The 27,223-nt window shown below is 45.8% G+C and overlaps 1 protein-coding gene across 2 annotated transcripts in view; it reads right to left on the bottom strand.

Annotated features, from left to right (window-relative positions):
- Positions 1 to 11,037: 11,037 nt before the first annotated feature.
- The window catches only part of LOC115168183 (guanine nucleotide-binding protein G(I)/G(S)/G(T) subunit beta-1-like), a 66,130-nt gene continuing 49,944 nt past the window's right edge, over positions 11,038 to 27,223 (bottom strand). For both annotated transcript variants that reach the window (XM_029723211.1, XM_029723213.1), the window contains exons 7-11: positions 21,663 to 21,729; positions 21,267 to 21,468; positions 20,549 to 20,765; positions 19,382 to 19,497; positions 11,038 to 12,929 (exon numbers count right to left, since the gene is read on the bottom strand). In XM_029723211.1, the coding sequence (XP_029579071.1) occupies positions 19,391 to 19,497; positions 20,549 to 20,765; positions 21,267 to 21,468; positions 21,663 to 21,729 (593 nt within the window). In that variant the 3' untranslated portion in view covers positions 11,038 to 12,929; positions 19,382 to 19,390. The remainder of the gene's footprint in view (positions 12,930 to 19,381; positions 19,498 to 20,548; positions 20,766 to 21,266; positions 21,469 to 21,662; positions 21,730 to 27,223) is intronic.

Genomic DNA, 27,223 nt, shown 5'->3' with positions numbered 1-27,223 from the left:
TGAATGGTGCTATGTGGATTTGGCGAGGAATCCCGCAGATGACATCACAAGAGGCAAGACTCTGAAAGACCAGTACACCACATGGCGTGTCGAGAAGAGATGGGGGATAATCTTCAAGTGTCTCACCAAGTGTCTCACCATGAAGGGTGTACAGTCGTGGCCAAAAGTTTTGAGAATGACACAAATATTAATTTTCACAAAGTCTGCTGCCTCAGTTTGTATGATGGCAATGTGCTCCAGAATGTTATTAAGAGTGATCAGATGAATTGCAATTCATTGCAAAGTCCCTCTTCGCCATGCAAATGAACTGAATCCCCCAAAAACATTTCCACTGCATTTCAGCCCTGCCACAAAAGGACCAGCTGACATCATGTCAGTGATTCTCTCGTTAACACAGGTGTGAGTTGACGAGGACAAGGCTGGAGATCACTCTGTCATGCTGATTGAGTTTGAATAACAGACTGGAAGCTTCAAAAGGAGGGTAGTGCTTGGAATCATTGTTGCTCCTCTGTCAACCATGGTTACCTGCAAGGAAACACGTGCCATCATTGCTTTGCACAAAAAGGGCTTCACAGGCAAGGATATTGCTGCCAGTAAGATTGCACCTAAATCAACCATTTATCGGATCATCAAGAACTTCAAGGAGAGCGGTTCAATTGTTGTGAAGAAGGCTTCAGGGCGCCCAAGAAAGTCCAGCAAGCACCAGCACCGTCTCCTAAAGTTGATTCAGCTGCGGGATCGGGGCACCCCCAGTACAGAGCTTGCTCAGGAATGGCAGCAGGCAGGTGTGAGTGCATCTGCACGCACAGTGAGGCAAAGACTTTTGGAGGATGGCCTGGTGTCAAGAAAGGCAGCAAAGAAGACACTTCTCTCCAGGAAAAACACCAGGGAAAGACTGATATTCTGCAAAAGGTACAGGGATTGGACTGTCCTGGGGTAAAGTAATTTCTCTGATGAATCCCTTTCCGATTGTTTGGGGCATCTGGAAAAAAACTTGTCCGGAGAAGACAAGGTGAGCGCTACCATCAGTCCTGTGTCATGCCAACAGTAAAGCATCCTGAGACCATTCATGTGTGGGGTTGCTTCTCAGCCAAGGGAGTGGGCTCACTCACAATTTTGCCTAAGAACACAGCCATGAATAAAGAATGGTACCAACACATCCTCCGAGAGAAACTTCTTCCAACCATCCAGGAACAGTTTGGTGACGAACAATGCCTTTTCCAGCATGATGGAGCACCTGATAACTAAGTGGCTCGGGGAACAAAACATCGATATTTTGGGTCCATGGCCAGGAAACTCCCCAGACCTTAATCCCATTGAGAACTTGTGGTCAATCCTCAAGAGGCGGGTGGACAAACAAAAACCCACAAATTCTGACAAACTCCAAGCCTCGAATTGTCACAGGATCCAACGAAAGTGGCGCCCCTCCTCGGTCGGGCGGCGCTCGGCGGTCGTCGTCGCCGGCCTATTAGCTGCCATCGATCGTTGTTTCTGTCGTTTAGTTTTGTCTGTCTGTTCCGCACCTGTTTTGTGTTGTCATTAGTGGGGATTTATTTAAGGTGTGTTTTCAGTTGGGATTTTGTGCGGGATTGTTGATTGTCCACTCAGGACGGTGGTCCGTGTTTTTATTACGGGTTGTTATCTGACAGTTTAAGGAGGAGAGAATTTACCGGGCTGCGCCCCGTGCCTTTTTGTGCCGCTAATATTTATAGTTTGTTCGCCATATCGGGAATGCGTTTTTCCCAGGCAGTCTGTCTGTAGCGCCCTGTGCCTCGGGGTTTTGTTTTGTGTGTCAAATTATTAAAAGGACATTCAACTTCCAGCAACCTGTCTCCTGCATCTGATTCCGCCTTACACCAGTCCAAGTCAACTGTGACAGAATCCCTCACCCACAACCTATGGAGTCAGCAGGAGCAGAAGCGCCATCCATGGCTGAGCAGGTCTCCCAACATGCCGGCCCTCCTCCACCGCCTAGGCTCGGCCATGGATCAGGTGTTGGCCCGGTTGGAGAGCTGGAGAGAGGGCCTCCCCAGCCAGACCAGCTCCGGTCCCTCACCCTGCGCCCCTACCCACACCCACTGAAGCGGGTGCCGGCGGGATCCGGATTTCACCGCCCAGGAGTTCGATGGGACGGCCGCTGGGTGCAAGGGGTTCTTGCTCCAACTGGAACTGTACCTGGCGACCGTCCGCCCCCCTCCCTCCGACGAAGAGAGGGTGAGCGTCCTCGTCTCGTGTCTCACGGGTCGAGCCCTGGAATGGGCCAATGCGGTCTGGGATAGTCCAGACTCGGCCCGGGGTGACTACCCGGAGTTCACCCGCCGCTTCCGGGCGGGTTTTCGATCATCCCCCGGAGGGCAGGGCGGCGGGTGAGCTACTATTCCATTTGAGACAGGAGACGAGGACCGCTCAGGATTTCGCATTGGAATTCCGGACTCTCGCCGCTGGATCGGGGTGGAACGAGCGGGCCCTGATAGACCACTATAGGTGCAGCCTTCGCGAGGACGTCCGCCGGAGCTGGCATGTAGGGACAACACCTCCACTCTGGACCAACTGGTGGATTTGTCCATTAGATTGGACAACCTGCTGGCTGCCCGGGGACGTTCCAGTCGGGGCCTGTTCGTTCCGCCTACCAGTCCTCCCGCTCCACAGCCCATGGAGATAGGGGGGGCTGCACCGAGGAGGACCGGAGGGAGGGGTCTCTCTTGCACCCGATGTGGACACAGAGGACACACTGTGGACCGGTGCTGGAGAGGTCCCTCCGGGAGTTCGGAGGGCAGGCAGAGCACTGCTTCGGCCCCCCAGGTGAGTCCGCACCAGCCACACCCAGAGCCCCCTGTCGACCACTTGTACACCTCCGTTTGTTTTCCTAATTTTTCCCCTCACTTCCAGTATAAGGCGCTAGTCGATTCAGGTGCAGCTGGGAGTTTTATGGACCATGGGTTAGCGAAGAGGTTAGGGATTCCCCTGGTTCAGCTGGACCACCCCTTCCCCGTGCACGCCCTAGATAGTCGACCGCTAGGGTCAGGCCAAGTAGGGGAGATCACAGTGCCACTGGTTATGCAGACGTGGGGGGGTCATGTGGAGCGTATCAGCCTGTTCATCATTGACTCCCCAGCGTTCCCAGTGGTACTGGGAATCCCCTGGCTAGCCACACACAACCCCCAGATTTCGTGGGGGCAGAGGGCTCTAACGGGGTGGTCGGGGGAGTGCTCAGGTAGGTGCATAGGAGTTTCCATCGGTGCGACTACGGTGGAGAGTCCCGACCAAGTCTCCACCGTGCACATTCCCTCAGAGTATGCCGATTTGGCTATCGCTTTCAGTAAGACGAAGGCGACTCTATTACCACCCCATCGACGAGGGGATTGTGCGATAAACCTCCAGGCTGACGCGGTTCTTCTTAGGAGTCACGTGTATCCTTTGTCTCAGGAGGAGACAGTGGCTATGGATACATACGTCACTGAGTTCTTGAGACAGGGATACATTCGGCCCTCTAAATCCCCCGTCTCCTCGAGCTTCTTTTTTGTGAAGAAGAAGGAGGGAGGTCTGCGCCCGTGCATTGACTATAGAGGTCTAAATGCTATCACAGTGGGTTTCAGTTACCCGCTACCTCTCATTGCTACGGCAGTGGAGTCATTTCACGGGGCGCGCTTCTTCACGAAATTGGATCTCAGGAGTGCGTATAACTTGGTGCGTATCCGAGATGGAGACGAGTGGAAAACCGCATTTAGTACCACATCTGGCCATTATGAGTACCTCGTCATGCCGTATGGGTTAAAGAATGCTCCCGCCGTCTTCCAATCCTTGTGGACGAGGTCCTTAGGGACATGCTCGGGCAGGGTGTGGTGGTGTACATCGATGACATCCTGATCTGCTCCGCCACACGCGCCGAGCATGTGTCCCTGGTGCGTAAAGTGCTTGGGCGGCTGCTGGAGTATAACCTATACGTCAAGGCTGAGAAATGTGAGTTCTTCAAAAGAGCCGTCTCATTTCTAGGATATCGCATTTCCACCTCGGGGGTGGAGGTGGAGTGTGACCGCGTGACGGCTGTGCGTAATTGGCCAACCCCAGCTACTGTGAAGGAGGTGCAGCGGTTCTTGGGGTTCGCTAATTATTATCGGAGGTTTATCCGGGGTTTTTGGCCAGGTGGCAGCTCCCATTACCTCACTGATGAAGGGGGGGCCGGTGCGGCTACGATGGTCAGCAGAGGCGGACAGAGCCTTCCATCGTCTGAAGGTTCTGTTTACCAATGCACCCGTCCTGGCGCATCCGGACCCCTCTTTGCCATTCATAGTGGAGGTGGACGCGTCCGAGGCTGGGGTAGGAGCTGTGCTATCGCAGCGCTCGGGCGTTCCTCCGAAGCTCCGCCCATGCGCGTTCTTTTCTAAGAAGCTGAGCCCGGCGGAGAGCAATTATGATGTGGGGGACCGGGAGCTGTTAGCCGTGGTCAGGGCTTTGACGGTGTGGAGACATTGGCTTGAGGGGGCACGTCACCCTTTTCTCATCTGGACCGACCACCGTAACCTGGAGTATATTCGGGCAGCGAGGAGGCTTAATCCCCGTCAGGCGAGGTGGGCCATGTTTTTTACGAGGTTTAACTTCACTCTCTCGTACATTCCAGGTTCCCGGAAACCGGAAAGGCTGACGCACTGTCACGTCTCTACGACACCGAGGAGCGGACCATCGATCCTACTCCCATACTTTCCCGCCTCCTGTCTGGTGGCACCGGTGGTATGGGAGGTGGATGCGGACATCGTAGCGGGGCGGGTCGGTCAGAACCTACTCCGCCGCAGTGTCCCGTGGGCCTGAAATACGTTCCGCTTGATGTTCGCGATCGCCTGATCCGATGGTCCCATACCTACTACCCTCCTCGGGTCTCCATCCTGGGGTGGAACGGACAGTGCGGGGCCTGAAGGGGAGGTACTGGTGGCCCACCTTGGCTGAGGATGTCCGCGTTATGTCTCGTCCTGTTCAGTATGCGCTCAGTGTAAGGCTCCTAGGCACCTACCTCGAGGGAAATTACAGCCCCTCCCTGTTCCACAGCGGCCCTGGACTCACCTCTCGGTGGATTTCCTTACGGATCTCCCGCCGTCTCAGGGGAACACGGCGATCCTGGTCGTTGTGGAACAGGTTCTCTAAGTCCTGCCGTCTGCTCCCTTTGCCCGGTCTTCCTACGGCCCTGCAAACCGCGGAGGCCCTGTTCACTCACGTCTTCCGGCACTATGGGGTGCCCGAGGACATCGTATCTGATCGGTGGTCCCCAGTTTACGTCCAGGGTGTGGAAATCGTTTATGGAGAGGCTGGGGTCTCGATCAGCCTGACCTCGGGTTCCACCCCGAGAGTAATGGGCAGGTAGAGCGCATTAACCAGGATGTGGGCAGGTTCCTGCGGTCGTATTGCCAGGACCGGCCAGGGGGAGTGGGCGCAGTTCGTGCCATGGGCCGAGATGGCCCAGAACTCTCAGCGCCACTCCTCCACTAATCTGCACCCTTCCAGGTGGTGCTGGGGTATCAGCCGGTCCTGGTGCCATGGCAACAGAGCCAGACGGAGACTCCTGCGGTGGAGGCATGGGTCAAGCGCTCTCAGGAGACCTGGAACGCGGTCCAGGAATGTTTAAGGAGGGCGAGCGAACGGCACAAGGAGAGCGCTGACCGCTACCGCAGTGACGCCCCGTGTTTAAACCCGGGGGATAGAGTCTGGCTCTCGACCCGGAACCTGCCTCTCCGCCTGCCCTGCCGGAAGCTGGGTCCGCGGTTTGTGGGGCCGTTTAAAGTCCTGAGGAGGATAAACAGTGTGTTACAGGTTACAACTTCCTTCGTATTACCGTATTAACCCCTCGTTTCATGTGTCTCTCCTCAGGCCGGTGGTAGCTGGTCCGCTGCAGGACAGTGAGGTGCTGGAGGCCCCCCCGCCCCCCCTGGACAATCGGGGGGAGCCCGGCGTACACAGTCCCGAGCCATCCTGGACTCCCCGACGTCGGGTAGGGGGCCTGCAGGTACCTCGTGGACTGGGAGGGGTACGGTCCGGAGGAGAGGTGCTGGGTTCCGGCGGCGGACGTTCTGGACCCCTCTATGCTGCTGGACTTCCACCGTCGCCGACCGGATCGGCCGGCGCCTCGCACTCCGGGCCGTCCCCGAGGCGGGGTACTGTCACAGGATCCAACGAAAGTGGCGCCCCTCCTCGGTCGGGCGGCGCTCGGCGGTCGTCGTCGCCGGCCTATTAGCTGCCATCGATCGTTGTTTCTGTCGTTTAGTTTTGTCTGTCTGTTCCGCACCTGTTTTGTGTTGTCATTAGTGGGGATTTATTTAAGGTGTGTTTTCAGTTGGGATTTTGTGCGGGATTGTTGATTGTCCACTCAGGACGGTGGTCCGTGTTTTTATTACGGGTTGTTATCTGACAGTTTAAGGAGGAGAGAATTTACCGGGCTGCGCCCCGTGCCTTTTTGTGCCGCTAATATTTATAGTTTGTTCGCCATATCGGGAATGCGTTTTTCCCAGGCAGTCTGTCTGTAGCGCCCTGTGCCTCGGGGTTTTGTTTTTTGTGTCAAATTATTAAAAGGACACTCAACTCCAGCACCTGTCTCCTGCATCTGATTCCGCCTTACACCAGTCCAAGTCAACTGTGACACAAATATGCAAGAATGGGCTGCCATCAGTCATAATGTGACCCAAAAGTTAATTGACAGCATGCCAGGGTGGATTGCAGAGGTCTTGAAAAAGAAGGGTCAACACTGCAAATATTGACTCTTTGCATCAACTTCATGTAATTGTCAATAAAATCCTTTGACACTTATGAAATGCTTGTAACTATACTTCAGTATTCCATAGTAACATCTGACAAAAATATCTAAAGACACTGAAGCAGCAGTAGTTTGTGGAAATTAATATTTATGTAATTCTCAAGAACTTTTGGCCACGACTGTATACTTGGACCTCATGACCAACATCGATGCCGACTCCTTTTTGATGGCCCTTAGAAGATTCATCGCCCACCAGGGGACGCCACCTGAGCTGTTCTCTGACCAGGGAATGAACTTCCAGGGAGGCGAGAAGGAGCTGCGTGAGGCCTTCGCTGATTTGTCTCCTAACCTGCAAGAGCAGCTTGCAAACAGAAGATTGCCTTTCGCTTTAAGTCCCCTGCAGTCTGCACTTCGGAGGAGTTTTGGAGAGAGAGATTGGCTCCATTACCACTGCCCTCATAACTACAGTGGGTGCCTAGTCAGTGACTGAAGAAGTGCTCAGAACTGTCCTCGTTGAAGTGAAGGGTGTCCTGAATTCGAAGCCCTTGGCTACGTGCACTGCAGTATCACAGACCTGGAACCTGTGACTCCTACCTCCTGTTGATGGGGCAGCCAGACGAATCCCTGCCACAAGTGGTGTACCCGGAGACTGAGCTCCTCAGCAGACGTCAATGGAGACACTGCCAGATCCTGATGGATCACTTCTGGGCCAGCTACATCAGGCACTACCTACCGAGCCTGCAAGCCCGCCAGAAGTGGCATGCCATCCCTGACGACCTCAAAAGGGATGTGGTGGTTATGTTGTTGGACCCCCAGCTTCTGAGAGCCCTCTGGCCTATCGGACGTATCATTAAAGTTCACCCAAGCGCTGATGGTCATGTGAAGTCTGCCGAGGTCAAGATCAAGGACAGAACATACACCCGTCCTGTTGTCCGGTTGGTAGTCCTCCCAGCTCTCCCGGACAGAGAAGACGATGACAGTACGCCTGCAGTAACCCCTCTCAAAAGCCGTTAGCCTTTCTCAGGAGCAAATTGACGTTGCAATTTGGGGGCGGCAGTACGAAAGACTATTCAGAGTAAATATTAGTTAATCATAGGAGAGCTGTAGCTCCGCCCACTGGTGATGTGGAGCAGAGCATGCTGGGCGATCTCTAACTGAGAAAAAGGAAGTAACTAGAGAAAGTACAGAAGCCGTGATAAGATCCAGCCATCTCTCCTGTGATTACATTAGTTGCATTCGTTGTTTTAGCCAAGGCCAGTATGCATCCTTCAGAAATGTGAGGTCATAGTTCTTACAATTCATGTGTTGTGAACGCACTTCCTTCTTAGGCTAATTAGCGTTTTTACCATGAGCTAGCAACTAAGCTTGCTAACCCTGTTGTTTCTGTCAACTCTTTTCAGACGTTTAGCATTTCAGTGTCCAGTCTAATATTCCCTGTGGTTATATGGATGTATACTGTATAGATTATGTGGGTGTTTTTTTTTTTTTTAGCAATGAGCCTTGTGGATGCATTATACATTCAAGTTCATGCAGTTGTGTGAGGATGATGGTGCTGCTCAGTAGTGCTGTGGTTGCACTCCTCTGACCATTCGTGAAGTCACAGCCATGTTGTTAGGTTGTATTGCCCTGTGCAGCAGAGAAGCTATAAATAATATGGCTACAATAGGTTATGTAATTTGAGTTTGTATTAAGCCTATACCTGCCATTTACTATTGTATTTAATTTCCCCCTTTTCAAAACCACACACCCCCTTGGTTAACACAATTGTCAAGCCATACACTGTGCTGCTCTATGTGAGTCAACATCATTAAACCACCTCAACTGGAATCCTACCGGTCTGTCATCTGTGCTCTTACAAGCACCTGGGAGAGAACACATAGGGTTAGGTTTTAATTGGCACTAAAGAATATACAGTCCACCAAGTCCTCAACTACTCTAGTGGTCAAACAGGAATATGGTTTAAATCGTTTGTCCCCATATGGGATTTTGAAAAACTTTAAATCAGGGTGGTTACGTGTAGGCTTACCCTGGCGTGACGTTTTGATAGGCATGTAAATCGCTCTCGGAAATGATTTTTATCAATATATTCTCCTCTTTTTAGTAAATTTGCCTTGTTAAAGGTTAAATAAAAATTATAGATATATTTTTTTATGTACTCTGACTGGAAACTGCTAATTAGCATCAAAGTAGACATCATGCAAAAGTACAAAATCCCTCCACGTCATCTCTAGCTGACGCCTTTGCTAACATGTATTGTGTCAATTTAAAACGTGCACAAGACAGAATTGTCTACTCAAAAAGAAATGTTGCTAATTTATTCAATACTACATTTAGCTAACATTAGATAGTTCATCCAGAGATTCTTAACTTTGCCTTGATTTGGCACGCTTGTCCAGATCATCATGGAATTTGTAGTTCTTTATGATAGCCAAATTAGCAGGAATTTAGCATTTCATTTTTGGGAGGTAAATACAGGTGAATATACTGATAAAACTCACCTTGTCCTAGAGAAATTTACATGGTTATCAAAACATCACACCAGGGTAAGTCTACATGAAACACAGCCCTTATTTTAAGAGTTTTTAAAATCCCCTATGGGAAATGGTGGAAAAACAATTGGAACATTTCTGTTTGACCGCTAGGTTTTATAAGTATTACGACTGATACTGCAGCACTGTCATAATTTGTATATACACTGACTAGACTGACAGGGGGCACTGTTGAAACCAACGCACCATAAAGATGAGGACTGCTTTTTTGGCGGAGTGCCAAAATGGCCGACTTGTGGCTTTAAAGCGTTTCATTGGCCAATACATAAGATCAGCAATCCAGGGTTTATATACATTGGTTAATCCTTACCAATACATGAATAGAGGGGTTGGTTGTTTAGCAACAAAACAGATGCAGGCGCAACTATGGGGCAAAAACAGACAGGGTAGGCATAGAGCACTTTTCTCTCAAATACATTATTGACACAGTTGTTGGTTAGCTAGCTAATGAATTTTAGCCATATTGACATGAAGATCAGTTAAAAAAACACCTCAAACAAGGCATGGTATCATGAACAAGATGAAATGAGCCACTTAAGATAGAAACAATAACAAGAAACTGCCATGTGGGTTATCTGGCCATCCAGAATTACCAACAAAACGTACACTTTGTTTTCATGACTTGTCAGCTAACGCATCGTACATGAAGGACTGCTTCTTCTGGGGAGTGCCAAAGCATCTCAGTAGCCCATACATCAGCAATCAGGATTGATATACACATCATTGGTTAATCCCTACCACATAGTGACTTCAGACAGGTACTCACAAACCCCTTGACTGTTTTCTACGTTTGTTTTGTTACAGCCGGAATTTAAAATGTATTAATTTGCAATTGTGTCACTGATCTACACACAATATCCAATGTCAGTGGCGTTAATTTATAGGCATTTCTAAAAACATAATAAAAATGAATATTAATATTCAAACGCTTTTGTTATGGCAAACCTAAGTTATGAATAAAAATATGCTTAAAGTCACAAATTGCTGGACTCACTGTGTGCAATGTTTAACATTTTGAAATGGCTACCTCATCACTATACCCCACATGGTCGAGCAGTGAATTTGAAGCACAGATTTAACCACAAAGACTAGAGGCTTTCCATGGTTCACAAAGGGCACCTATATTGGTAGATGGGTAAACAAAAGTTGACATTGAATTTACCTTTGAGCATGGTGTAGTTTTGGATTACACTTTGGATGGTGTATCAATGCAGCCAGCCACAACAAAGATAGAGGCGCCCCTTCCGAACTCAGTTGCCATGTTCTAATATGTGAAATGCGCATCTCCTGAGTTGGGATCGTAGTTAGAGGTATGTGGTTCAACGAAATTTGTCCTTAGTTTAATGCACTTAATATAAATCATTCTGCATGTGTTGCTATAGTAAATATATGCATATATTTTTAAATGTTTTGTCACATACACCGGATAGGTGCAGTGAAATGTGTTGTTTTACAGGGTCAGCCATAGTTGGACGGCACCACTTTAGCAAATTCGGGTTAAGTGCCTTGCACAGCGACAGATTTTTCACCTTGTCAGCTCGGTATTCGAATCAGCAACCTTTCGGTTATTGGCCCAATTCTCTAACTGCTAGGCCTCAATAACTATAATGCCAATGTATTGTAAAAGTAGAAATTACACAACTGATTTAATAGTGAATTAGAAATATTTGTGACTTCAAATGTAATTACAATATCTAACATTTTTACTTGCATAATCACACATTTGAGGAATTAAACTCAGAACACAACAGATCATCTCAAACTGCTTTTTATTTCATCTTAAATAACAGTACATTTTAATATAGTTTCTATCTTGCATCCAGCTTTCGGTTGTACACTGACTGACTTTAAATTTAAATACAAAAGGTGAGAAGGGAACAGCGGGGTGCAGAGATCTACAGTTATTTCATGGCGAGAAAAGGAAAAGGAATTGTATTTAATATTTCTGTATTGATTTCTTTGTTGCCAACTCCAGGCCTAACGCACAAATACAGCACATTTTTGTACAGAATTCCGCAGGAGAAAAAACAGAATGGAGAAAAAAATGCCACTTCTGCTAAAGAAAGTGTCTGTTTACAAGGAGGGGAACAGAAAATTCTTCTGTCATTCAATGCTGCAAGTTTTTTCTTTTTTATTATTAAAGGACAGAAAAAAACCTGTTTGTTACAAATGTTTATTTTGTCACTGGAATTTGTTTGCTACAGAAGGAATGAAATGTATTTGTTCCATTTGTGTTTTGTGTGTGCATATGTTTTAAATGTTTACATTACTTTTATCAAGGAATCCATCCCAAGAATGGATACTGTAATACAGGTAACCGTTTGTTATGCTGTTTGCTTCTCTCAAGTGCATAGGATTGACATTTTAATTGAATTATGTATGCACAGAGTAGCCAAAAAACAAGCTAAATACCATTGTATGATATATTTAACAGGTTATTTCTTAAAGAAAAACATCAAAAGGACTTAGTTCTATATGCACCTCTTTTTAAGCAATTCTACAGCATGCGATTCTAAGAGTTAACCACCCATGGCAGACAGCCAAAATATTTTTATTTTTTATTTTTAACTTAAAAAGCTTCATTATCATTATTTTCAAACATTGCATTTATACAACATTCATTCACAGAGTAGTAACTGCATTTCCAAGCACGGAATGGGCACCTCTGTTGAAACAGAAACTCCGGAATGAAACCGGGGTAATAAGTAGAGGCCTCCCAACCCAACAAAATCACTTCTCCGGTCGCAACCACGGTCATCAAAAGGGAAACAAAACAGAAATAAAACGAAGAAAGTGAACCAATGGGTTAATCTTCATTTAATTATTCTACATTGTCGCCCAACAAAAGGTGAAGAGAATGGTTAAAATGTTGTTTTCATTTTGAAAATGAGCATTCATTATCATAAACAGAATATGCTTGGTTAGTTAACTTTTCTTGAAACATTATTCTATACATGCAAAGTTTAATTTTGTGCAAACAAAGATTTGTGACTAAACAGAAAAAAATAAACAGAGAGTGAAGTATCTTGGGACTAAATATACAGAATGGCCAGATCCTCCTGTTGGTGGCTCATGGACTCAACTCCCTGCTGAAGCTCAATTCTCTTGCCTTTTTTTTAAGCTGGATTAAAATGACGATAATTTGTCATTTTTATTTCCAACCTACAAAACTTGACTCTAAACTATATGAAGACTGATAAAACAAGCTTTCAATCCTCATTTTACCAACAGGTCACTGATCTAGTTCCCTGAACCAAAAATAAAGGGGAACAAAAGAAAAATAAACATGACCAAAAAGCTATCAAGAGTTTAATCACCATTGTGTAGATTACCTTCACTCAAACCTGTGTATTGAAGGTGGATTACACATTTGCATGGGGGTGAATGTATTTTCTTATGACACAATATCAGAAAATGGTCCCAGGAGGAATGCACAATTCTCTCCCCCATTCCATCCCACTGAAATTCCTCATCTTTTTAGCTGAGTAATAAACAATTGTGCTCTTCTTTTAAATGAGGAGAGAATTTTTGCCATTGGTAGTTTTGGGGGATTGGAGTCAGTTTCATGGTTGAGGAGATTGGATATGCAATAAAATTGACATTTTGGAATAGTCTTCCACTCATCTTCGGAGTCCGGATGCCATCTAAAAAAAGGCGGACACAAAAACCAAACAATTTGCATGAGTTATTGCAACAAAGTACCTCCTAAAAAATGCATAGTCATTGTAGACAATTAACCCTTAATTTCCAAACAAAACTTACTTGTCAATGGTGAGCTACATTCATTGTTGGCCACTCCCATGTTCACCCCCAGATGCAGCAGACACAGTCCAACTACAGTCGTGGCCAAAGTTGAGAATGACACAAATATAAATTTTCACAAAGTTCTGCTGCCTCAGTTTGTATGATGGCCAATTTGCATATACTCCAGAATGTTATGAAGAGTGATCAGATGAATGCAATTAATTGCAAAGTCCCTCTTCGCCATGCAAATGCCACGAATCCCCAAAAAAAACATTTCCACTGCATTTCAGCCCTGCCACAAAAGGACCAGCTGACATCATGTCAGTGATTCTCTCGTTAACACAGGTGTGAGTTGACGAGGACAAGGCTGGAGATCACTCTGTCATGCTGATTGAGTTCGAATAACAGACTGGAAGCTTCAAAAGGAGGGTGGTGCTTGGAATCATTGTTCTTCCTCTGTCAACCATGGTTACCTGCAAGGAAACACGTGCCGTCATCATTGCTTTGCGTAAAAAGGGCTTCACAGGCAAGGATATTGCTGCCAGTAAGATTGCACCCAAATCAACCATTTATCGGATCATCAAGAACTTCAAGGACAGCGGTTCAATTGAATTGTTGTGAAGGCTTCAGGGCCCCCAAGAAAGTCCAGCAAGTGCCAGGACAGTCTCCTAAAGTTGATTCAGCTGTGGGATCGGGACCCCACCAGTACAGAGCTTGCTCAGGAATGGCAGCAGGCAGGTGTGAGTACATCTGCACGCACAGTGAGGCAAAGACTTTTGGAGGATGGCCTGGTGTCAAGAAGGGCAGCAAAAAAGCCACTTCTCTCCAGGAAAAAGACCAGGGACATACTGATATTCTGCAAAAGGTACAGGGATTGGATTGCTGAGGACTGGGGCAAAGTCATTTTCTCTGATGAATCCCTTTCCGATTGTTTGGGGCATCCGGAAAAAAGCTTGTCCGGAGAAGACAAGGTGAGCGCTACCATCAGTCCTGTGTCATGCCAACAGTAAAGCATCCTGAGACCATTCATGTGTGGGGTTGCTTCTCAGCCAAGGGAGTGGGCTCACTCACAATTTTGCCTAAGAACACAGCCATGAATAAAGAATGACAGCAACACATCCTCCGAGAGAAACTTCTCCCAACCATCCAGGAACAGTTTGGTGATGAACACGGCCTTTTCCAGCATGATGGAGCACCTTGCCATAAGGCAAAAGTGATAACTAAGTGGCTCGGGGAACAAAACATGGATATTTTGGGTCCATGGCCAGGAAACTCCAGACCTTAATCCCATTGAGAACTTGTGATCAATCCTCAAGAGGTGGGTGGACAAACAAAAACCCACAAATTCTGACAAACTCCAAGCATTGATTATGCAAGAATGGGCTGCCATCAGTCAGGATGTGGCCCGGAAGTTAATTGACAGCATGCCAGGGCGGATTGCAGAGGTCTTGAAAAAGAAGGGTCAACACTGCAAATATTGACTCTATCAACTTCATGTAATTCTCAATAAAAGCCTTTGACACTTGTGAAATGCTTGTAATTATACTTCAGTATTCCATAGTAACATCTAACAAAAATATCTAAAGACACTGAAGCAGCAAACTTTGTGGAAATTAATATGTGTGTCACTTTTGGCCACAACTGTAGAGAACAAAATATCCAGTGCTACTAAACATATACACTCCACTCTGAAATACATTTGGCAAGGGTGATGAGATCAATCTATATCCTAGCTGAGGAACGATCAACTCTTTCTATTATTGAGGCGGAGTTGAGTTTTGAGAACCAGTTGTGGGATTTGCTAGCAATAACATTGAGTCACCATCAGTCGATTCTTGTAAAAAATGTCAATTCTGGAACACAGTGCCTTCAGAAAGTATACAACCTAAATTCAAAATGGATATCGATTTTTTTCCTCCCACCCATCAACACACAATACCTTATGACAGCGAAAATGTGTTTAGATATTTTAGCAAATGTATTTGCTATGACACTCCAAATTGAGCAAAGGTGCATCCAATTTCCTTTGATCATCCTTGAGATATCGCTACAACTTGGAGTCCACCTGGGGCTTGGGCTGCTGCGGTGACCGTATTACTGCCACACCGGCGGTCACGAGTCATGAAGGCAGTCACAGTAATTAGGCTTCTCCAAGCTCTGATGTTGCTCATGGTCATTAGTAGCCTACCAAACTAGCGAACTGCCTGGTACTCAGCAATCTATTATCACTCACATCAATGCAAAAGTATTTGGAAATCTAATCAAACACTTCATGAGAGCCCATGAGCTCATGTTGCGCAACATTTCAATAGGCTATGCAATTGCACAAGAAAACAGAGTGATGGCCTCTACTAAAAACAGGAGGATCAGCTTTCTGATCTTTTTTAAAACAATTAAGCACATTGCTTAAATTTACAGGGGTATAGCCTACCTGGGTGGCATGAAAATAAACTACGGGAAAAGCGTCCATTTGCTATTTAAGTGCATAGATGACATGTATTCTGTCCCTGTTTTGATACGGGTGCATGGTAATGGTCCATTCTAAATCAAATTTCACACATTATTTAGTATATGTAAAGAGAATAAATAAAACAATTGTCTGATGGGTGACAATATTAGCATATCACTTGCAAAAATATATATTATCACTTGTGAATGATGACCAGCATAAGAAACAATGCCTTTTTTTGCACATTTTTTGAGGCCTAGTCGAAAAAATATGGAACTACCCAGACTCTCGCTACAGCTGGCAAATTACCATGGCTCCTTGCAGCCAATATTAACTACGGAAATTGTGTCACTTCTCCTGCATTCTGTGCAAGCAGAGTCAGGGTATATGCAGCAGTTTGGGCCACCTGTCTAGTTGCGAACTGTGTAAAGAACGTAATTAATTTGTCCGAATTTTACATAATTATGACATAACATTGAAGGTTGTGCAATGTAACAACAATATTTAGACTTAGGGTTGCCACCCGTTCGATAAAACAAGGAATGGTTCCGTATTTCACTGAAAGAATAAACGATTTGTTACCAAAATGATAGTTTCCTGATTTGACCATATTACTAACGAAAGGCTCGTATTTCTGTGTGTTTATTATATTATAATTAAGTATACGATTTGATATAGCAGTCTGAGCGGTGGTAGGCAGCAGCAGGCTCGTAAGCATTCATTCAAACAGCACTTTCCTGCATTTGCCAGCAGCTCTTTGCATTGCTTGAAGCACAGTGCTGTTTAGGACTTCAAGCCTATCAACTCCCGAGATTAGGCTGGCAATACTATAGTGCCTATAAGAACATCCAATAGTCAAAAGGTAAATGAAATAAATGGTAGAGAGAAAGTCCTATAATTCCTATAACTACAACCTAAAACTTCTTAACTGGGAATGTTGAAGACTCGTTAAAAGGAACCACCAGCTTTCATGTGTTCTGTTCTGAGCAAGGAACTTAAACGTTAGCTTTTTTACATGGCACATATTGCACTTCTACTTTCTTCTCCAACACTGTTTTTGCATTATTTAAACCAAATTGAACATTTTTCATTATTTATTTGAGGCTAAATTGATTTTATTTATGTATTATATTAAGTTAAAATAAGTGTTCATTGTTCATTCAGTATTGCTGTAATTGTTATTACAAAAAATAATAAAAATAAAATAATTATATATAATAAATAAATAAAGCTTCCGATTAAATCGGTAGTGGCTTTTTTTTGGTCCTCCAATAATCGGTATCGGCGTTGAAAAATAATAATTGGTAGACCTCTAGTCCCTACCTAAACCATTTTAAATTCAATGGAGTTGGGACGTCCCAAGGATCCCGAATGGCACGGCGCCAATTGAATCTCAGCATACGTAGTACAAGCAACCCAAATGAGGAAGAAGTTGGTGGATGTATTGGGCTCCCGAGTGGCGCAGCGGTCAAAGGCACTGCATATCAGTGCTAGAGGCGTCACTACAGACCCTGATTCGATTCCAGGCTGTATCACAACCGGACGTGATTGGCACAGCTTCGTCCACCATTGCAAATAAGAATTTCTTAATTGACTTGCCTAGTTAAAAGTTAATTACATTTTTTTTTTTTACAAAAATAAATACAAGTACACACACACACACACACACACACACACACACACTCACTAAAAGCTTTTATTAAAAGTATGAAGGACCACAGTTGTACAGGACAAACATAGGCACAGTAAGCGGTTATAGAATTTACATTTTTACAAGAATCGACTGATGTTGTTGCTAGCAAATCCCACGACCAGTTATCAAAACTCAACTCCGCCTCGATATAAGAAACAGAGCTGACCGTTCCTCAGCTATCTTCATCCAAGTTAAACTGGTACATGTTTCCCTCATGAGAAACCCATTTCATCCATCAACTGACAGACTGCATTCGCAAACTGCATTCCCACTTTATGAAGTGCAACTACATGGCATCTTTCCTTGTTGGTGTTACATGTGAATACACAGTAACTCATTTGAAACCACAGGCTACTTGTCCAGTTTCCATTCAGAATAATTATAGTGTCATATAGCGTATCTGCATAGTGTTCAGCGAAGTAATTATCTCATTCTGGTTACTGACATAGCTGTACAGGAACTAGATGGCATTTATAGAGGAACTATAGGGCATAATGAAACAATCAGGAAAAAATGTCACCCAGGACATAGAGCAAGTACAAATACATTCCTATTCAACCATGCATTCATGTCTTACTTTACGGTGTCTATGTTACTGTAAATCATATTGTTTATATGCACTTAAGTTAAAGTCCCCCTCCAGATATTTTGGAACCTTTCCAGTTGAAAAATGATATGCAGAGTAGAACCACAGTAATATACACATATTACATTTGAAGGGATACTTGGCAATGAAGCCCTTTATTTACTTCACCTGAGTCAGATGAACTTGTGGATACAGTTGTCTTTGCGTGCAGTTTGAAGGAAGTTGCTAACTAGCACAAGCTCAATTGCTAACTAACGTTAGCGCAGACTAAGTCTATGGATATCTGCTAGCATATACCCATTAACTTCCAGTCATTGAGCTAACGCTAGTTAGCATTGGCTAGCAAAACTACCTCTAACTTCATTCATACTGGACACCGAGACATACACTACATGACCAAATGTATGTGGACACCTGCTCAAGGAGTTCGTCCCCCCTTTGATGCTATAACAGCCTCCACTCTTCTGGGAAGGGTTTCCACCAGATGTTGCAACATTACTGCGGGGACTTGCTTCTATTCAGCCACAAGAGCATTGGTGAGATCGGGCACTGATGTTGGGCGATTAGGCCTAGCTCGCAGTCGGCGTTCCAATTCATCCCAAAGGTGTTCGATGGGGTTGAGGTCAGGGCTCTGCGCAGGCCAGTCAAGTTCTTCCACACCGATCTTGACAAACCATTTCTGTATGGACCTCGCTTTGTGCACGGGGGCATTGTCATGCTGAAAGAGGAAAGGGCCTTGCCACAAAGTTGGAAGCACAGAATTGTCTAGAATGTCATTGTATGCTGTAGTGTTGATTTCTCGTCACTGGAACTAAAGGGCCTAGCCCGAACCATAAACAGCCCAAGACCATTATTCCTCCTCCAACAAACTTTATAGTTGGCACTATGCAGTCGGGCAGTCCGTTGGGCTGCCAGATGGTGACGCGTGATTATTCACTCCAGAGAACGTGATTTCACTTCTCCAGAGTCCAATGGCGGCGAGCTTTACACCACTCCAGCCGACGCTTGGCATTGCGCATGGTGATCTTAGGCTTGTGTGCGGCTGCTTGGCCATGGAAACCCATTTCATGAAGCTCCCGACAAACAGTTACAGTGCTGACGTTGCTTCCAGAGGCAATTTGGAACTCGGTAGTGAGTGTTGCAACAGAGGACAGACGTTCTGTGACCTTGTGTGGCCTACCACTTCGCGGCTGAGCCCTTGTTTCTCCTAGTCATTTCCACTTCACAATAACAGCACCTACAGTTGACCAGGGAAGCTCTAGCAGGGCAGAAATTTGACATGCTGACTTGATGGAAAGGTGGCATCCTACAAAGGTGCCACATTGAAAGTCACTGAGCTCTTCAGTATGGGCCATTCTACTGCCAATGTTTGTATATGGAGATTGCATGGCTGTGTGCTTGATTTTATACACCTGTCAGCAATGGGTGTGGCTGAGAGAGCCGATTCCACTAATTTGAAGGGGTGTCCACATACTTTCGTATATAGAGTGTATATGAAAAAATACCTAAGTATCCCTTTAAGCGTCAATAAATAAATGTGGAGCAAATCTGCGACATTTCTTATAGAGTGCCATGGCATGTCGGGCACACTTGTGGTGGAAGGGCGGCTGCGCTGTGCAGTTACCTTCAGACTCTAGTTCCAGATCTTGAGGAAGCTGTCCCAGGACCCTGTTGACACGGCCATGCCGTCATCAGTCACACCCAAGCAGCTGACACGGTTGTCATGTCCAGCCAGGACACCTAGAAAAAGAGCAATGTCAGCGGTTAGAAGTCAGACCATGATATATCACAACACGCTTAGCCAACGCCACTCTCTAGTCACTCAGTTTGACCCTTAATAAATGATTCCATTAAAGACCTGGCTGTGTACTAGTTCTATTCTGTTGTATATTGGAAAATGCAGTTACTGGGAAATGTTGCTAGTACAAGTGTGTGTGTGTCAGACCCATCCCATCTCTTCTCTTATCCAGACCACATATGTAATCAATAGAACTGAACAATTCATGCCTCTGTGGGAGCAGATCAACGGCTGGAGCAGGCTAAACAGCAGGGGCTTCATCCACAAACCCTGCTGCTGTACAAACTAGCCTTCACTTGTACAATCGCTGTCATGGATTTAACAGTGAAAACTCCCTCTTGCCAATGCTTACATCAGTCCTATGCTTTTGAATCCAACAACAGGAAGTCTAAGTGCTCAATTCTGGAAAAGGGTGGATAATTGGGAATCCTCCTGTTCAATCTGCTTTATATCTTCTGTCTAGTAATGCTGCATGTCTGAAGTACCCCTGCTGTGCTTGAGGAACTAGCCTGGCTACAAAACTGACCCATTGCGTGGCTGCAGACGGTACCATCGATGTGCTCAACTAAATTAACCCTGCTGTCATCTGATACTTACTGAACCCGTCATTTCTGTACCACAGAGACCACTAGGCGCTCTAAATCAATGTCCCTCGGGGACTCCTCACATCACTACTACCGTAGAACCACATCTAGTCCATTTCAACATCCCCGCCCTGGCTCCACGAGCCTACAGCATTTTGGCTGATGACATCAAATATAGGTGTACAACTGTCGCAATAACATCCAGAACCTAGCTTGACCACTGCTCCTCCACTGTACCCCCGACTGTCGTCATCATGGTCGCCTCAAAGTATGATGAGGTGGCCCATAGATTTAGCGTCAGTTAAACATTTCCCCCCCCTAAACATTAAGGTTTGGGAGTACTGTGCGTTGATCCTAGACCTGTGGTTTGGGCGTTTTTTAAAACCCCTCACACCCGCCCGCTGTTTACCTGCACGGTCGGCCTTGAGGCTATCCCACACGTTGCAGTTGAAGTCATCGTAGCCGGCGAGCAGCAGGCGGCCGCTCTTGGAGAACGCCACTGAGGTGATGCCACAGATGATGTTGTCATGGGAGTAGACCATCAGCTCCTGGTCGGCGCGCAGGTCAAAGAGCCTGCAGGTGGCATCGTCTGAGCCTGTGGCAAAGGCGTTACCATTGGGGAAGAACTGGGAGGGACAGGAAAGAGGGGAGAGGGAGAGAAAGAGCGGGGGAGATGGTGTGAGGTTTGGTCTGATAATACCTTCCTCATTGCTCTACGTGCGGTGTGTGTGTCAGTGTGTAATGAGCTAGTGCATAATGGTTGCCATGGCATTATCAAGGTGGGTGCTCTACATTGATAGTGAGTTCACCCGTTCATAATGTAAAGCGCTTGGTATTGACCAAGTGACCATGCATACTAAATACACAAGGGACAACAGATACGGATGTGGCATGTCCACATTCACGCATCACAAAAACCACCCGTAAGCATGCTAGTGTATATACAATGTCCGTATTGAAGTCTCTGTATGTCTGAATGCAAAAGAAAACCGCTGGCGTGGTAAGCCTTCTGCCAAAAAGCTAGTGACTAAAGATACTGACGCCACAGGTTAGAGTGTGCGGCTCCGTTTTGAGTGGAAGTGTAGCTACACAGGTTGACCGGTGGTCGGATCGTGTGATTGGCTTACGCAAATGGCATTAATGTCCGACTCGTGCCCGGTGAAGGTCTGTCGGCACATTCCTTCTCTGACGTCCCAGAGCTTGGCGGAGGCGTCGCATGCCCCGGACACAAACAGCCTCGTGTCGGGTGCAAGCGACAGGCTCATGACATCGCCGGTGTGGCCGGCGAACGTGGTCGTCTGCTGGCCCGTCTCAATGTCCCAGAGAGCACTGGGGGAAGGAGAGAGGCAGGGCAAAGAAAAGAAAAGTTTGAGGAGTTTGGAATGACTGTTTTCCGTCATACTCTTGGGATGCATTCAGATTCTCGCCATTGCGTTTAACCTAAATTTAACAGTTTAGAGCTGGCATATCCACTCAGTGAACATGGGAAGGGGGAGGCAGGCAGGCACAGTTCCCCCACTCACCATGTGGTATCTCCAGAGCTGGTGACGATCTGGCTGTCATCCACGAAGCGACAGCAGGACAGGTAACCTGGAGGTCACCACAGAATTAAGTCAGTCAGACAGTCAGCACTGAGCAGTCACAACACACAGGGGAAATGGTCTAAAGATACAAGGAGGAACTACATTTAACTAGATTAAAGGCCTTGACCCGGTATGTACATTATAGGCCTTACCACCGAAAGGGTACAATACAAATGAAGACTGTATAGGAAATTAATGTGTGCAAGTACAACAGAACCCACTCAATAACACAAACATGCCTTTTCACAGTGAGCTGACAGACATGGGTCCTGTCATGTTGTGAAACTGAAATCACAGTGGAAATGAAAGAATTCAATACTTCCAAGGTACTGGTTAATTAAAAAAAAATCTTGTGCATAAACAATACCCGTCTTGTAAACTGGTTGTTAACCATGGTCTATCCTGTGTCATGGGTGAGCTAGCTGTGTGTGTTTGCATGTACAGTGCCTTTAGAAAATACTCACACCCCTCGACTTTTACCACATTGTGTTGTTACAGCCTGAATTTAAAATTGATTATATTTAGATATTTTTGGTCCCTGGCCTACCCCATAATGTCAATTGAAATCAATTAAAAATGAAAACGCTGAAATGTTTTGAGTCAATAAGTATTCAACCCCTTTGTCTGCAAGCCTAAATACAGTGCATTCGGAAAATATTCAGACCCCTTCGCCTTTTCCACATTTTGTTACTTTACAGCCTTATTCTAAAATGGATTAAATAAATGTTTTTCATGATCAACACACAACACCCGATAATGACAAAGCGAAAACGAGTTAAGAAAAAAATAAAAATACCTTGTTTACATAAATATTCAGACCCTTTTGCTATGAGACTCGAAATTGAGCTCAGGTACGTCCTGTTTTCATTGATCAACCTTGAGATGTTTAAACAACTTGGAGTCCACCTGTGGTAAATTCAATTGATTGGACATGATTTGGAAAGGCACACACCCGTCTATTTCAGGTCCCACAGTTGACAGTGCATGTCAGAGCAAAAACCAAGCAATGAGGTGGAAGGAATTGTCTGTAGAGCTCCGAGACAGGATTGTGTCGAGGCACAGATCTGGGGAAAGGTATCAAAAAATGTCTGCAGTATTTAAGGTCCAAGAAAACAGTGGAATCCATCATTCTTAAATGGAAGAAGTTTGAAACCACCAAGACTCTTCCTTGAGCTGGCCGCCCGGCAAAACTGAACAATCGGGGGAGAAGGGCATTGGTCACTCTGACAGAGCTCCTCTCAGGAGATTGGAGAACCTTCTAGAAGGACAACCATCTCTGCAGAACTTCACCAATCAGGCCTTTATGGTAGAGTGGCAAGACGGAAGCCATTCCTCAGTAAAAATGCACGACAGCACGCTTGGAGTTTGCCAAAACACACCTAAATACTCTCAGACCATGAGAAATAAGATTCTCTGGTCTGATGAAACCAAGCTTGAACCCTTTGGCCTGAATGCAAAGCGTCACATCTGGAGGAAATCTGGCACAATCCCTACTGTGAAGCATAGTGGTGGCAGCATCATGATGTGGGGATGTTTTTCAGTGGCAGGGACTGGGAGACTAGTCAGGATCGAGGGAAAGCTTAACGTAGCAAAGTACAGAGATCCTTGATGAAAACCTGCTCCAAAGAGATCAGGACCTCAGACTGGGGCGAAGGTTCACCTTCCAACAGGACAACAACCCTAAGCAACCAGCCAAGACAAGGCAAGAGTGGCTTAGGGACATGTCTCTGAATGTCCTTGAATGGCCCAGCCAGAACCCGGACTTGAACTTGATCGAACATCTCTGGAGAGACCTAAAAATAGCTGTGCAGTGATTCTCCCCATCCAACCTAACAGAGCTTGAGAGGATCTGCAGAGAAGAATGGGAGAAACTCCCCAAATACAGGTGTGCCAAATTTGTAGCATCACACCCAAGAGAACACAAGGTTGAAAATCACTGCCAAACGTGCTTTAACAAAGTACTGAGTAAAGGGTCTGAATACTTATGCAAATATGTTATCAGTTAGATTTTTTTATAAAACTTGAAAAAATGTTTAGGAAAAAAACAGTTTTTGCTTTATCATTATGGTGTATTTTGTGTAGATTGATGAGGGGAAAAAACTATTTTATCCATTTTAGAATAACGCTGTAACATAACCAAATTTGGAAAAGGGGTCTGAATACTTTCCAAATGCACTAAGTCCAGGAGTAAAAATGTGTTTAAGTCACATAAGTTGCATGGACTCACTTTGTGTGCAGTAAGTGTTTAACATGATTTTTGAATGACTACCTCATCTCTGTACCCCACATATAGAGATAATTGTAAGGCCCCGCAGTCGAGCAGTGAATTTCAAACAGATTCAACCAAAGTCTTCCCTGTGGCTCAGTTGGTAGAGCATGGTGTTTGCAACACCAGCATGGTGTGTGCAACGCCAGGGTTGTGGGTTCGATTCCCACGGGGGGCCAGTACAAAAAAAAAAAAAAATGCGTGAAATGAAATGTATGCATTCACTACTGTAAGTCGCTCTGGATAAGAGTGTCTGCTAAATTACGTAAATGTAAAAGACCAGGGAGGTTCTCCATTGCCTCGCAAAGGAGGACATCTATTGGAAGACAGGTTAAAAAAATAAATAATAATAGATCTCTCTCTATATATATAGATATATATTTTTTAAAGCAGACATTGAATTTCCCTTTGAGCATGGTGCATCAATACACCCAGTCACCACAAAAATACAGGCGTACTTCCTAACTCAGCAGCCAGAGAGGAAGAACACAGCTCTGAGATTTCAACAAGAGGCCAATAGTGACTTTAAAACAGTTACAGAGTATAATGGCTGGGATAAGAGAAAACTGAGGACGGATCAACAACATTGCAGTTACTCCACAGTCATAACCTAATTGACAGTGAAAATAAGGCAGTAAAGTAATACTGCAATAAATGTGGCGAAGCAATGAACTTTTTAGGCCTCCCGAGTGGCGCAGTGGTCTAAGGCACTGCATTGCAATGCTAGCTGTGACACTCGAGATCCTAGTTCGAGTCCAGGCTCTGTCACAGCCGGCCACGACCGGGAGACCCATGGGGCGGCGCACAATTAGCCCAGCGTCGTCCGGTTTAGGCGAGTGTTTGGCCGGCAGGGATGTTCTTGTCCCATTGTTCTTGTCACTAGCGACTCCTGTGGCAGGCCGGGCGCAATGACACCAATGTGTCGGTGTTTCCTCCGACACATTGGTGTGCCTGGTTTCTGGCATAAGCGGTATTGTGTCAAGAAGCAGTGCGGCTTGGCTGGGTTGTGTTTCGGAGGACGCACAGCTCTCGACCTTCGCCTCTCCTGAGTCCGTAAGGAAGTTGCAGCGATGGGACAAGACTAACTACCAATTGCATATCACAAAATGGGGGAGAATTATTATTTTTTTTTTTTAAAATGCTATTATATTTTTGTCCTGAATACAAAAGTGTTATGTTTGGGGCAAATCCAATACAACACATTACTGAGTACCACTCTCCATATTTTCAAGTATAGTGGTGGCGGCTGCATCATGTTTTGGGTATGCTTGTTAAGGACTGGGTATTTTTTTAAGGATAAAAAAATAAACCGAATGGAGCTAAGCACAGGCAAAATCCTAGAAGAAAACCTAGTTCAGTCTGCATTACACAACACACCGGGAAATTAACTAACCATTCAGCAGGACAATAACCTAATACCCAAGGCCGTGCAGTTGCTTCCTAAGGAGACAGTGAATATTCCTGAGTGTCCGATTACAATTTCGACTTAAATCTACTTGAAAATCTAAGGCAAGACTTGAAAATGCTTGTCTAGTGATGATGAACAACCAATTTGACAGATCTTGGAGAATTACAAAAAGAATAATGGGCAAATGCTGCACAATCCAGGTGTGGAAATGGCAACGACTTACCCAGAAAGACTCACAGCTGTAAACGCTGCCAAAAGGTACTTCTACAAAGTGTGAATACTTATGTAAATTAAATTTCTTTATTTAATTTTCAATACATTAGCAGAACATTTCTGTAAAAATTTGTTTTCACTTTGTCATTATGGGGTATTGCGTGTAGATGGGTGAAGTAAAAAAATATATATTTTAACCATTTTGAATATAGGCTGTATCAACAATGTGGAATAAATCAAGGGGTATGAATACTTTCTGAAGGCTGTGTGTGTGTGTGTGTGTGTGTGTATTTATACACACACACACACACAGCTCAAAAAAATAAAGGGAACACTTAAACAACACAATGTAACTCCAAGTCAATCACACTTCTGTGAAATCAAACTGTCCACTTAGGAAGCAACACTGATTGACAATACATTTCACATGACAACAGGTGGAAATTATAGGCAATTAGCAAGACACCCCCAATAAAGGAGTGGTTCTGCAGGTGGGGACCACAGACCACTTCTCAGTTCCTATGCTTCCTGGCTGATGTTTTGGTCACTTTTGAATGCTGGCGGTGCTTTCACTCTAGTGGTAGCATGAGACGGAGTTTACAACCCACACAAGTGGCTCAAGTAGTGCAGCTCATCCAGGATGGCACATCAATGCGAGCTGTGCCAAGAAGGTTTGCTGTGTCTGTCAGCGTAGTGTCCAGAGCATGGAGGCGCTACCAGGAGACAGGCCAGTAAATCCGGAGATGTGGAGGAGGCCGTAGGAGGGCAACAACCCAGCAGCAGGACCGCTACCTCCACCTTTGTGCAAGGAGGAGCAGGAGAAGCACTGCCAGAGCCCTGCAAAATGACCTCCAGCAGGCCACAAATGTGCATGTGTTTGCTCAAACGGTCAGAAACAGACTCCATGAGGGTGGTATGAGGGCCCGACGTACACAGGTGGGGGTTGTGCTTACAGCCCAACACCGTGCAGGACGTTTGGCATTTGCCAGAGAACACCAAGATTGGCAAATTCGCCACTGGCGCCCTGTGCTCTTCACAGATGAAAGCAGGTTCACACTGAGCACGTGACAGAGTCTGGAGACGCCGTGGAGAACGTTCTGCTGCCTGCAACATCCTCCAGCATGACCGGTTTGGCGGTGGGTCAGTCATGGTGTGGTGTGGCATTTCTTTGGGGGGCCGCACAGTCCTCCATGTGCTCGCCAGAGGTAGCCTGGCTGCCATTAGGTACCGAGATGAGATCCTCAGACCCCTTGTGAGACCATATGCTGGTGTGGTTGGCCCTGGGTTCCTCCTAATGCAAGACAATGCTAGACCTCATGTGGCTGGAGTGTGTCAGCAGTTCCTGCAAGAGGAAGGCATTGATGCTATGGACTGGCCCGCCCGTTCCCAAGACCTGAATCCAATTGAGCACATCTGGGACATCATGTCTCGCTCCATCCACCAACGCCACATTGCACCACAGACTGTCCAGGAGTTGGCGGATGCTTTAGTCCAAGTCTGGGAGGAGATCCCTCAGGAGACCATCCGCCACCTCATCAGGAGCATGCCCAGGCGTTGTAGGGAGGTCATACAGGCACGTGGAGGCCACACACACTACTGAGCCTCATTTTGACT

This window comes from Salmo trutta, chromosome 30 (assembly GCF_901001165.1).
Source record: "Salmo trutta chromosome 30, fSalTru1.1, whole genome shotgun sequence".
NCBI lineage: Eukaryota > Metazoa > Chordata > Actinopteri > Salmoniformes > Salmonidae > Salmo > Salmo trutta.
This window is presented reverse-complemented; position numbering and strand designations above follow the sequence as displayed.